The following is an 11,613-nucleotide window of genomic DNA, read 5'->3' on the forward strand; positions in this document are numbered from 1 at the left end:
AATGAGAGCTTCCACTTGGCCTCTGGAATAAAGTAGAAACCACTGCAAGATCTGATTCTTTTATTTTTTTTTTTAAGATTTTATTTACTTGAGAGAGAGAGAAGGAACACGAGCGGGGGTTGGGGGACTGGGGCAGGGGAAGGGCAGGGGGAGAGGGAGAAGCAGACTCCCTGCTGAGCAGGGAGCCCCACACGGGCTCGATCCCAGGACCCTGGGATCATGACCTGAGCCGAAGGCAGACGCTTAACCGACTGAGCCACCCAGGCACCCCTGCAAGATCTGATTCTAACTTACCTTCTCTCAGCCCTCTGCCCTTCAAGGAAGTCAAACTGCTGGACCCGCTGCCCTTTCTGAAAGAGCCGCAGGCTTTCTAGCGCTTGGTTCTGGTTTGTACCCTGCCTTGATTTTATCTTTTTACTTGTGCCTCAATTTCTCCCTGTGCCCGAAGGCCGTGCCTTGCCCTCAGTCCCCCACCAGCAGTACTGCCTTATGGAAATCCAATTCATCCTTCAAGACTGTGGCTCTCTCCGCCACTGGACTGTGAGTTCATTGACAGCGGAGACAGGGTCCCCCTAATTTGTCCTCAGGGAGCAACACAGCTCCTGGATTCCAGGAGGCGCTCGGAGCCACACATCTCCATCTGCTCCCAGGCTGCGGGCTCCTTGCAGGTAGGCAGTGCTCCTTACTGGTGTGCCTCTGGGGACCTTGCTTCCTGGCCCCCCAGGGCAAGACTTAAAGCTGGCTTCAGGAATCTTCCAGTAACCTAATGAATGTGTCTGGTTGTGCTGGGAGAGGCCTGAACAGGGGAAGGGGTGGAGCAGGGGCAGAGCCTTCCCAGCCTTTCCCCAGCTGTGCCCTTGACGTTCCCTCACTCCTGCCTGCCCCTTCTCCAGCGATTAACAGTTACTGCCTCCCGCCCTTCCCCTCTCCTCACCTGGGCAGAGCCCTGGCTCTCCCTAGAGGATGCTCCCTGCCTCTTCCTCCCTCCAAGCCCTCAGGAGAGGAGGCTGCCCAGTTGGCCACAGTTCCGGCCCCTGGGCACCGGGAGACAGGATTGCCACGTCCAAGTTCCTGTTCTCCCTCCTCCGCCAGGCCTTGTCTAGGGATGCCCAGTCCATTCCCTGCCACTGTCTGCTTCCTGACGGCACCCCTGTCACCTCCACGATGATTCCAAGGCAGCCCCTGCCCCCCTCGCCGAGGCACTGGGCCCTGGCTTGGGCTTCTCCCCACCCCAAGGGCATGCTGGAGGCACCAGAACTCACAGAGGTCAGGGGTAGCAAGCTGGGGCCCATGTGCTGGATCCAGCCTGCTAACTTACTTTGTTTGGCCGGAATCGTGTTTTGTAAAGGCCCCAGCAGGGGAAGGACCTCGAACCCTCCAGACTTTTAGGGGCAAGGTTCCTTCCACATCCTGCCATTCTGCTTTAGAGTTCATTCCTGAGGCCACCTGGACCCTAGAGCTGTCCAGATTCTGAAATCCACCTGCCGACCACAGCTTCCCTCCTTCCTCGTCACTTCCTGCCTCCCCAGATCCTGTTCTGTTCTCCACACACAGACCTCCAGGCCCCCAGTCCTGCCCTGTTCCCCCCGGGGCTTCTGTTCTTCTCTTTCTTTTCTTACCCCTGCCTCACCGGTCGTCTGAGAGCCTCACGTCTTCCTGTGGGAAGCCTTAGATGAATCTAACCATCCACCTTCAGCGGGAGCATCCTGAAAATAAAAGTGGGTTCATTCTTTGCTCTCCTACAAACAGGGCCGGGGGTACTAAGGATGAAGACACACTCCTCACCTAGCGTAGAAAGCCCCATGCGCTCTGCCTCTTGCAAACTTCCTCTGCATCGTCTCCTCCCAAACTCCTGTCAGCCTTGAACTTCGTAGCCATCTAAGCAGCCCCTTTTGGGGACCCGTACCCACGCACCAGCTTTTTCTCTCACTCGTTCTTTCCCTGGCTGACCTTACTCTTGTTTTAAAACAAGGGTAGATATGTCTTCGTGTAAAGGCACAGAGCGAGGCCAGTGAGGATATACCACACGCAGATAAACAGCTGCTACCTCTCTGGAGGGCAAGAGGCGATCAGGATTGAGGGAGAGAGTTGGTCAAAGGGGACTTTGGCCTTATCTGTCAAGTTTCTACTTTTCACAGGGCGATTGTATCACGTATTTATTACTTGTGAGCTAGGAAAACAAACAAATGAAGCAGTTCAATACCAGGAAGCCTACCCCAGACTTCCCAGGCAGATGGGGCTGTTTTCTTTTCTGGGATCAAATAGCACTTTCCCCATGTTATAGCAAATACTGCGCTTTATGGTTATTTGTTGGCGCCTCTCTCCTTCTAGATGGGGAACATCCTTAAAGGGAGAAGCTTTATCTTATTCATACTCCCAGTGCCTAGCAAAGTGCCTGGCCCAGAGCAGGTGCTAAGGAAGCGCAGAAGCCAGGGCACTGCTTCCGCCAGTGGGAAGCACTTTGAACGCGCTTGCCATGGGGACAGGCCTGACACTAGTCCTGAGAAGTCGATTCGTTTTTACCATATCCAAGGGAGAATGTCTCCAGAAGTCAGAAATATGGGTGGGGGGGCCTCCAGGTTCTCGGGTTGGGTCAACACGGGGATGGGCCCGGCACCCCCAAGGCCAGGATCCAATTCGGTGCTACTGTCCTGTCACTTGGCATGCTTTTTTTTTTTTTTTTTTTTAAGATTTTATTTATTTATTTGAGAGAGAGAGAGCACAAGCAGGGGGAGCGGCAGGCAGAGGGAGAAGCAGGCTCCCCGTTGAGCAAGGAGCCCTATGTGGGACTCATTCCAGGACCTCAGGATCATGACCTGAGCCGAAGGCGGACGCTTAACCGACTGAGCCACCCAGGCGCCCCCACTTGGCATGCTTGTGAAGCCACTGCCTAAAAGCAAGGCTATATTCCTCAACGTTGAACTTGTCAAGCCCAGCCCTAATCTGTATCTCTAAGAGGAAGAGGCCGGCCTCAAGGAACAGGCTGTCCCCTTACCCGGTGGGCCAGGAAGCCCAGCGTTAGGAGGACACTCACGCCAGCTGAGTGTCCCGGGCTTGGAGGGAAAGGATGAACAACTCTTGGGGGGACTTGAAGAAGGCACCTAGAATCCCAGAGTGTCATCATGGGAGTCTGCTACTTTTGCAATTTTCCGGAGAAATCTGAGCTCCCAAGTCATAGGATGCTTCTTAGGTCCCATCTCTTGCCCATGGGCAACAGGGCAAAGGAGTGGCCTTAATGGGTCGATTAGACTGGGGCCTAGAGAGTGGGTAGGGTGGCTTTTAGAGTTGTAGAGCGGGTACCACGTGGCCAGGGCAACGCTTTAGGCTTGGATGTGCCCGGGGCAAGGAGGCTGCTCCTCCGACCAGCCCCTCTATTCAGCCTTGATTAGGACAGCATTCCTGGGGTCTCAGGGCAGTGAGGCCAGGTACTTGGGCCCCTGGAGAGATTAAAGGCAGTGGCAGGCGGCATTTGGTGAGCAGCCCCCTTTGTGCCCCACCCCCACCTCACCCAGCTTCCTCCAGGCTAACCACCCACCACCCCACCGTGGGCCTCAGAATTGCTAGAAGGAACGTCAGACTGTGCCGCACCCCTTTAGACCTCAATGAAGAACACCTCCAGCTGGCCCATCTCTTTGTAAGTAACTTTTATTTTTTATTTACAACAGAGTCGGTGGCTTTGTTCCTCCATCTTTAGGGACGGTGAGCATCAGCAGCCAGATGGAAAGTCCGCAGTGAAGTCAAACTCATTCTGCCCCAGCCACAGCTCCGGAAGCTCATTGGCTCGGTCCAGTCCCAGTTCCACCACCAGCGACATCAGCACCTCCTCATCCACTGGGTCTGAGTCGATGAGAGCAGGGCTCTGGGCACCGGTAGAAGGAGAGAGTGACCCCGCCCCTCCCGCCTGAGCCCCAAGGCCCCAGTTTTGTAGGGGCCCTGCCTCCCCAGGCTGGCCTGGAGTGGCGGCGGCGGCGGCGGCGGCGGCGGCCATCCCATGATACTGGCTATTAAGTTTCTGCAGCTGCATACTGGCCAGCAGATGAGGGGCGGGGTGCAGGTTGAAGGGTGGGGGTTTAGTGGGAGGGGTGGCGATAGGAGAGCCTATTGGAGACGGAGATCCCGAGGAACTAGTGGGAGCCCCACTGGCCTTGGTTCCGTTCGAGGCCACCCCGGGGTAGTGCAGAATGGCCACTGCTTTGCGATCCTTCACGCCCAGGTTAGAGTAGGCCAGCGAGCTCATCTCTGGGTTGGCATCCTACAAGACAGAGAAAGGCACAGCTTGGTACCCCAATTCCTGGTTTGTCCGTCACCGTTCATCGGGCTCAGGAAGCCCCTACGTGCCCTTCCTCTGGGGCTGGTGGTGGGGAGAGAGCAAGAAGGCCCCCTGGCAAGTTAGGCTCCCAGCTTGAGTGTCCTTTTGCTACCACGGTCCCGAGCACTGAGCTCAGACCCAAGTCCTCGGTGCTGGGCGCCCGCCATCCTACGTGGGTCAGTGGCTTTCATCTCTCTCCCCCTGGCCCCTCCTTCACGTCACTATTCCGAAAAGGGCACCTCATTGGCTCTCTTCTCAGCCTCACAGCAATCTCTTCAAAGGAGCGGCCCTGTGCTGCTTCTGCTTCTCTGTTCCCCTTCTCTGCCATCTTTCAACACCTCGGTGGGCTCGAGTTGACCATACTTAGGCAGAAGCTATTCTCATTCTTCCCAGAGAAAGCCCTGCTGTCTCCTCTCTGCTAAAGGACACTAGCTACCGTGCATGGGAGGGCCTACCACAAGGCCCAGACCAGGTCGTCTTTCCATGCCTCTCGGTGTCTCCATCGGCAAGATGGCGGAAGTTACCTCCTTCACAGGTGAAGTGCCACCCCTGACATCAAGTGCAGGCCTTGACATAGTTGGCATTTCAGAGCCTTGGCAGAAGCTGGATAAATTGGTGGGAGATGATGCCGTCAGCTGGAGCTTTCGTGCTGTATGTGAGGGAAAAGAAGTAATAAGGACCAAGGCTTTACTGACCGAGAGAGCACTAGCAAAGCCCTAAGCAGGGCAGCTCCACATAGCTACGAGGCAAGGATGGTAACAGCGTTAGGCCCAAGACCAGAAACCACCTGAGCAGAGGTAGGAGATCAAGCTAGAACATTTGCCCAAGGCAGAAAAGGTGCTTGATTTAGCCAGGTGCTGCCCACATCCCCAAGAGGGGACACATGTAACTGTTTCCTCATGTGAGTGACTTCAGAGCCTCAAGTGTGTGCGTGAGGTGCACTGTTTCTGATTCTGAGGGCAGGGATGTCCCTGAGCAAGGAGCACACTTTCTCAGTGGACCACTGGCACCTGGGCTGGGGACCTGGGGCCTCCACTGGGATTGGGAGAAAAGTGGGAAGGACTGAGGGCAAGGAAGACCTGGAAGGCTGGCTGCGTCAGCTGGGGGAAGGAATGAGTCCCCAAAGCTAAGGTCATGGGGCTGCAGAGCCCTGCCTCCGGCATGGGTGCGAGAGAAGCCCGGCCGATCAGGGTGGTCTCGGGGCACGAAGGCAGCCAGAGAGAGCAGCTGGGAATGTCTCAATCGCCTCCAAGCCTCCCAGACAACCTGGGCAGCACCGGACCTTCCCAGGATATCTGCTCGGAGGCCAACCACACCCATCTGTAATGACAGGTGGCAATGATTCTTCCTGGAGGGAAACTGAGGCACAGAGCCTCAGTGGCTGTCCCATCAGGTAGCTCTGGTTCTGGGAGCAGGGGCTAGCACTCCTTATATCCACATGCCTCACCTGACCACTGGCCAAGTCATCATACCGGGAATGATTCAGACGGCTCCTGGAGAAATGATTCCCCAGCTCAAGTGCCAAAGGATAAGGGGATGAGGGGAAAAAGAATACCCCCAAACCAGAAAACTAAACATCTCTGAAAAATCTCCAGTTATTTTCCTGGAAGCTTTTTTTTTTTTTTTTTTGAGCCCCCGATATTCTGGCCTTCATGATGAGTTAGAGATGTAGAATTTCATATTTATAAATACCTCTTAGCCCAGAAATCCTTCAGGACCTTAAAAAAGGATCTCTAATCTGTCCGGCAAGGTTTGATTTCTCCACACCCCCCTCTTCCCAGTGGTCATTAGAAATCTGTTCAGACACTTCTAGAAAGTGACCGCTCACTACCTCTCTTTCTCATCGCCATTTAGACAGGAGGGAGGCAAGAAAAACAGAGCAAGGAAGAAGGGGGCGGGGAGAAAACACGAGAAAATCAGTTTCTGGGTTTGCCACGGCCGCTTGATTGGAAAGCCCTGCTTCTTCTCTGAGGCAACCGGAGAATATTTCAAGCCAGTGATCACAAGACAAGGAGTCTAATCCATGTCATCTTCAAAAGCTCGGCACCTTTGGTATCAAGCAATTCTGTATCCAAACAACAATGTCTGGGGGGTAGGGGGCTGACCATCTTTTCCCTTTCCTATTCAGCCTCCCTTGCTTCTGCCGCCAGGTACCCGAATGTACAAAAGAAAAAGAAACAAAACAGCGGAAACAACAATAACAAAAAGAAACAGAGGAGAGAGAGAGGAAAAAAAGTAGAAAAAAAAAAAACGCGAAAAAAAGTCTCTGTGTTCTGATTATCAGTTCCTGGGGAAGACCATTTTACCATGTCTCCCCCTTCAGGCTGGGAGCTCCCCTAGGCGGGACCCTGTTTCCATTCGGATCTGTGGCCCTCCCATCACCGCCACCTCCCCATCCGCCCTGACCCCCGGCCTGGGTCTGGGCTCTGTGGGCGCTCAGTAAGTGTTTCTGGGTCCGTCTGAAGCGGCAATAGCATTTCGATCGGAATCCCTGCCCCTGCTTCGCCAAGTTTCGGTCCCCACTCTGGCCCCCCACCCCCAGCCCATTCGAAGGCAAAACTTGGCCGCGCGGAAACGTCTCAGCCCGCTATCCGAGCTGCGAGCTGACCACTGCTCAACCGCCGCGAGAGGCGGCTGGACAACCCGGAGCAACAAGTGCCTCCGCGCCCGATGGTGCCTCGCGGGCCCCGGCCACCAGTCCCCGGTCCCGCCGCCCTCCCTTCTCTACAGATCTTCCCCAGGGCCGGCAGCCCCCTCCCGCCCAGATGGGGGTGGGGAGGGGAGAGGAAGAAGAGAGAAGGGAGAGGCAGGTAGGGGGCCGCGCCTTTGACCTGTTGGGGGACCCAAAGTTAAAATGGCACCAACCGGATGGCTCCATCTCGATTGCTATTTTCTCACTCAGAAGGAGAAATTTAAAAATCCAAACAGTACTGCGGCTTGGCTTGGACGCGCTCTAACCAGACCGGTCAGTTTCGCCACCTGAAAACTAAAGGCCCGTTGTTTGCGGACAGCTCGGCCGCCCTCCTCGCCGCATCCCAGGTGGATCTGCGGGAGTTGGGGGCGGCTGGGAGCATCCCTGCACGGTGGGCGCGAGCACCCAGGCCACCGGGGCCCCGAGCGTCCGCTCCCGCAAGTGCCGTGATCAGGAACCGATCGTAGAGCCCGGATGGGCGGGCAGGCGGGGAGGGGCGCGGGGTCTCCGCCTCGGCCGCGAGTTTGGGGCCCCGTGGTCGCCCCGCGCGCGGCGGCGCACTCAGCGCCGGCACTCCCGCGCCTCACCAACACTTACTGAGCGCCCGCTGAGCTATCCGACGCGGCCGCAGGCTGAGCCTACCCCCTAAGCCAAGCCGCCCGTAGTCAGTGCTATTAAGCCCGGGTAGGAAAAGAGTGAGACAGGCTCGGAGAGGTTCGGTAACTTGCCCAAGGTCACAGCGCTAGAAAGTGGCGGAGCCGGGATTCGCAGCCAGGTCGCTCTGACTCCAAGTCCGGCGCTCGGCGAGGCAGGGACTCAGTGCGCGGCCCGGCCCCGCGGCCCTCGTTTATAGGGAGAGGGGTGTGTGCGTGGGTGTGCGTGGGTGTGTGGGCGTGCGTGTGGGGGAGAGGAAAGGTCGGCTGGGTGAAAGAGGCAAGTTGCCCAAATTCGCTAACTTCCATCCCGCAATCCCGCTGAACTCGGCCCCCAAAGCCCCTCTCGTCTCCAGTCCCCGAAGGAAACCTGAGCTGTGTGCAGCCCCGGAGCCGGAGCGTCCAGATGCGGTCCGGGCGGTTAGCAAAGTCGGTGGAAGCCAAGCTGGAGAAAGCGCGGGCGCGGGGAGAAAAGGTGCTGCGGTCTCCCCGGGAGAAGCGGGCGCCTGGCCCGGCTGGCCGGCAGGCGGGCGCGCTGGCGAGCGAACCGGCTCGCTGGCGGGCGGGCGGCGGCCCCTCCGCCCCCAGCAGAACAGCTTTCAAACAGAAAACAAGTCCCCCAGAGTCCCCCAGAGCCCCCCGGCCCGCGCGGCCGCCGCCCGCTCCCCACACCCGCTCGGCTGGAGTCCCTGGCCCCGCCGACCAGCCCAGCGCCCTGCCCGGCGGCCCGGCTTACCTCTGCGAAGCCGCCTGCCCTGGAGAGAGGGAAGCGCGGAGCCCGGTGAGCCGCGGGCGAAGCGGCCGAGCCCCCAGCCCCTGGCACGCACGCCGCCGCCGCCGCGAGCCGGTCGCGCTCGGTGCCACCCGACCCCGGGGCGCCTGGGTAAAGCCCGCCGCGCCGCGCCGCCGCCGCACCGCACCGTGCCGCGCCAAGCAGCCCCGGCCCGCGCCCGTGCCCGCCCTCAGCTTCGGCGCCTGACTCCGGGGCGGTGGCGGTGGCGGCCGCCGCGCTCCCTTCCCGGCGCCGGGGACCCGGTTCTCAAGCCCCCATTGCCGCCCGGAGAGCCCTGACGCACACGCATACGGCAGCAGGCTGGACTCGGCTAGGAATCCCAGGAAGGACAGACCCTTTCCCCCCTTTTTTCCCCTCTCCCCCCAATTTCCACGTCTTTATAACCGGCTTAGGGCATTATTAGCACATGTCCTGGCTCGTGGGCGAGTTGATGGCAAAATCTGAACTGGATACTCACCGAGGGCCAGAGCGGGTGCTGCGCCTTCCTCAGCCCTCTTCCTCCTCGCCGGGAACGACCCCCCGCAGGCGGGCTGCGGGCGGGCAGCCGGGCGGAGCGAGCCTCCTCTCGGCGGCTCAGCGGTGCCCCTTCTGCAGCTGTGCCGCTGGGAACATTTTATAGCGGCGGCTGGCGTGTGTGGCCCTTTAAAGGCGCTCAAGCTGGTGCAGTCACCGCGGATCGTGTGAAAGCGAAGGGCCGGCTGGGGAACGGAGTCCGAGCGGCCCCGCGGGTCCGGCAGCGCCGGGGACCATCCGCGGTTCCCGGGGTGGGGGTGGGGGGGAGAGCTGGCGGGCCCAGGCCGTGGGCACTCGGAGCCTTGGGCCTCAGGCCGACGCCTGCGCTTCTAAAGCTGCGGGGGGCCCGTGCCCGGGACCTGGTCTCTCCCCACCGCCCTGCATGGACTTGCCCAATAAATTCCACTTAGCAATTTCGCTGAGGCGAGGGAGAGCTGTTAGTGTCTATTTTCTGACCTAAATCTTGCGGGGTGGCCAGAGCGGGCTTCAGGGGGCTGGGGACGGGGGACGGGGGCGCGGGGGGGGCGCGGAGAGAGCCAGAGGGGCTCAGGGAATGGCCTGGGGGAGAGGGACGCACTCGGGACGGGGCTGGTGCCGGCGGGGCATGATTGGAGTTTTCTGCAGGGCTTTCTCGGAGCCTGTTTGGCCCCTTTGGGCCGCACCATCTTGTTGAAGGGCTGAGGCTGGGAGTCCCTTTCCCCATTGAAGTCCCCGGATTCCGGGCAGAGCCTCATGGAGGGCCTCTCTGGCAGCGGCGGCTTCCCTCGAAGGCCCGAGCGGGGGTTGGGTTGGAGGGATTCACTCTTGTGGTCACCCCAGGCAGGAGGAGGCTGGCGGGATGCGACGCGGTGATATGCTGCCCACCGGGACCGTGGGGCCAGGTGCAGCTCAGGAGGCACGCCGAAAAGCCAAGAACCGGCAGCCGGGTCCGAAGAGCTTGCCCCGGAGCCCGAGGGGGATTCCTTCTGCCTTCCCATGATGCCAGGTTATGTTATTACGATTATATAATCATTCCCATCTAGCAGGAATAACATTTTGCTTTTGGAGCATATTTCTCAGGTTGGGATACTGTCTTACAGATGTTTCAGGGAAAGAGGTCCACGTCCTGTCCACCTTAGTTCACGTTCCTTGTGGCCAACAAGCTCCCGTCTCACCTCTTCTTACAGGAAGGCCACCAGGATTATCCCTCTACCAAACTCCCTTTTTTGGCCCCTTTCAGCAACGACTCATTTTACACTGTTTATAGAACAAGCTCTCTCTCTCTCTCTCTTTTTTTTAAAGTCCTGACGATAAGAAAAAAGAGGTGAGGGAATGTCATGAAGTCATTTTCACTATGTATGTGTTCTGTCTTCTTAATTGGATTTGAAGACCTAAAGGTCTTTTCTTTTTTTTCTTCCTTCATTTTTTTTTCTTCCTTCCTTCCTTCCTCTCCTCCCCCACCCCCTTTTCCCTGAGCGCCCTGCATTTGCTCTTTGAACAAAGTTCTGTTTGTTGACGGACTAACCGGCTTACTGACATAAAGATGGGGAGCAAACGGAGCGACGGATCAAGGCTCTTCCTTAACACCTGGAGGAAGCTCAGGGCGTGCTCTGGTCGCCAGCTAAGCCCCTTCCCCGGCCCCAAAAGCTGCCTTGCGCGGCTCCATTCCTTCCCCTCACCTTGCCTCAACACAAACCCCAGTAACAACCACATACACCCCCCCCCCCCCAAACCATTTCTCACTTTGCCCAGAGATCGTGGATCGTGCCCAGTTTGCCTCCGATAAAAGGCGGGATCCGTCGGAACCCTAAAACCCTACAGAGTTTGCCTGTGAAATACACCCTCAAGCCGTCTTGGTGTTGGCCTGAGGTGAGCGACCCCTTAAGCTTTCGAATTGTGTGTTGCCGATTTGGACCTCCGACCTACCCTCCCCCTCCGCCCCCTCTCGGCAGCGGGTCTGGAAACAGCGGCGGCAGCCCTGCTGCAGGCTCCGGATCCGGGAGGTGTCGGATCCGCCCTCCATCTATTGGATGGCTCCCAGGCCAATTGTTAGAAAGAGGCATATGTTCATCTCGGCTTCTGGAGTGTCTCCGGAGCAGTTGCTCAACAGCCAGCCCCCTCCCCCATCCGGACCCTTGAAGGGCAGAAAAAGGAGCGCCCTCCGCCACAATTCTCTGTGGCCACATGCCGGAGAGGGTCTCCTCACCGGTGACTTCCTGTCATCTCCGCTGTCCACCTCCTGGGGAGCGGGGAAGAGAGGGGCTTCAAGCACTCGGTTGTGGCGCACAAAAGCCACCCCTTTCCTTTTGGGGGAGATGGGAGAGGAGGTTAGTTGCAGAGGCAGGGAGAGAGCAAAGGAGACATTTGCATCTATCTGCAAATTTGCCCCGGATCACAGACTTCCCAGTCGGCTCCAGCCCAGCTCAGAGCTCTCCGCTGAACTCTCTATCCCCAACTTGGGAACTAGATCCGCGAGCTCGGGAGGCAAGGAGAGGACAAGGATGGTTACCCAGCAAGAACCTTCCGTGTGCCCGCGTTGGGCCTAGCATGTTCTCATCCATCATCTCACTTAATTCCCACGACAGCCCTGCGAGGTAGGGTTTACCAAAGGTGAAACGGGAGCCCCAGAGATTGGCCCAAGTTCACAGAACCGGGAGGCCGGGTGTTCGAATCT

At 58.3% G+C, this 11,613-nt stretch overlaps 1 protein-coding gene across 3 annotated transcripts; it reads right to left on the reverse strand.

The window, feature by feature from the left end:
* Nucleotides 1–3,636: 3,636 nt before the first annotated feature.
* CITED1 (Cbp/p300 interacting transactivator with Glu/Asp rich carboxy-terminal domain 1) lies at nucleotides 3,637–9,004 on the reverse strand. 3 transcript variants are annotated; one of them, XM_035028641.1, is made up of 3 exons: nucleotides 8,905–9,004; nucleotides 4,834–4,958; nucleotides 3,637–4,252 (listed from the first exon to the last, which is right to left on the reverse strand). In XM_035028641.1, the coding sequence occupies exons 2-3, from the start codon at nucleotides 4,891–4,893 to the stop codon at nucleotides 3,707–3,709; spliced, it is 606 nt and encodes a 201-aa protein (XP_034884532.1). In that variant the 5' UTR covers nucleotides 4,894–4,958; nucleotides 8,905–9,004; the 3' UTR covers nucleotides 3,637–3,706. The 3 variants fall into 3 exon arrangements, with proteins under 3 accessions (XP_034884532.1, XP_034884533.1, XP_034884531.1); XM_035028642.1 differs by lacking the exon at nucleotides 8,905–9,004 and adding an exon at nucleotides 8,391–8,459; XM_035028640.1 differs by lacking the exon at nucleotides 8,905–9,004 and adding an exon at nucleotides 7,175–7,237.
* Between the last annotated feature and the right edge of the window lie 2,609 nt (nucleotides 9,005–11,613).

The sequence above is a fragment of the Mirounga leonina genome, unplaced genomic scaffold, assembly GCF_011800145.1.
Source record: "Mirounga leonina isolate KUSES-001 unplaced genomic scaffold, KU_Mleo_1.0 Mir_204, whole genome shotgun sequence".
Classification (NCBI taxonomy): Eukaryota; Metazoa; Chordata; class Mammalia; order Carnivora; family Phocidae; genus Mirounga; species Mirounga leonina.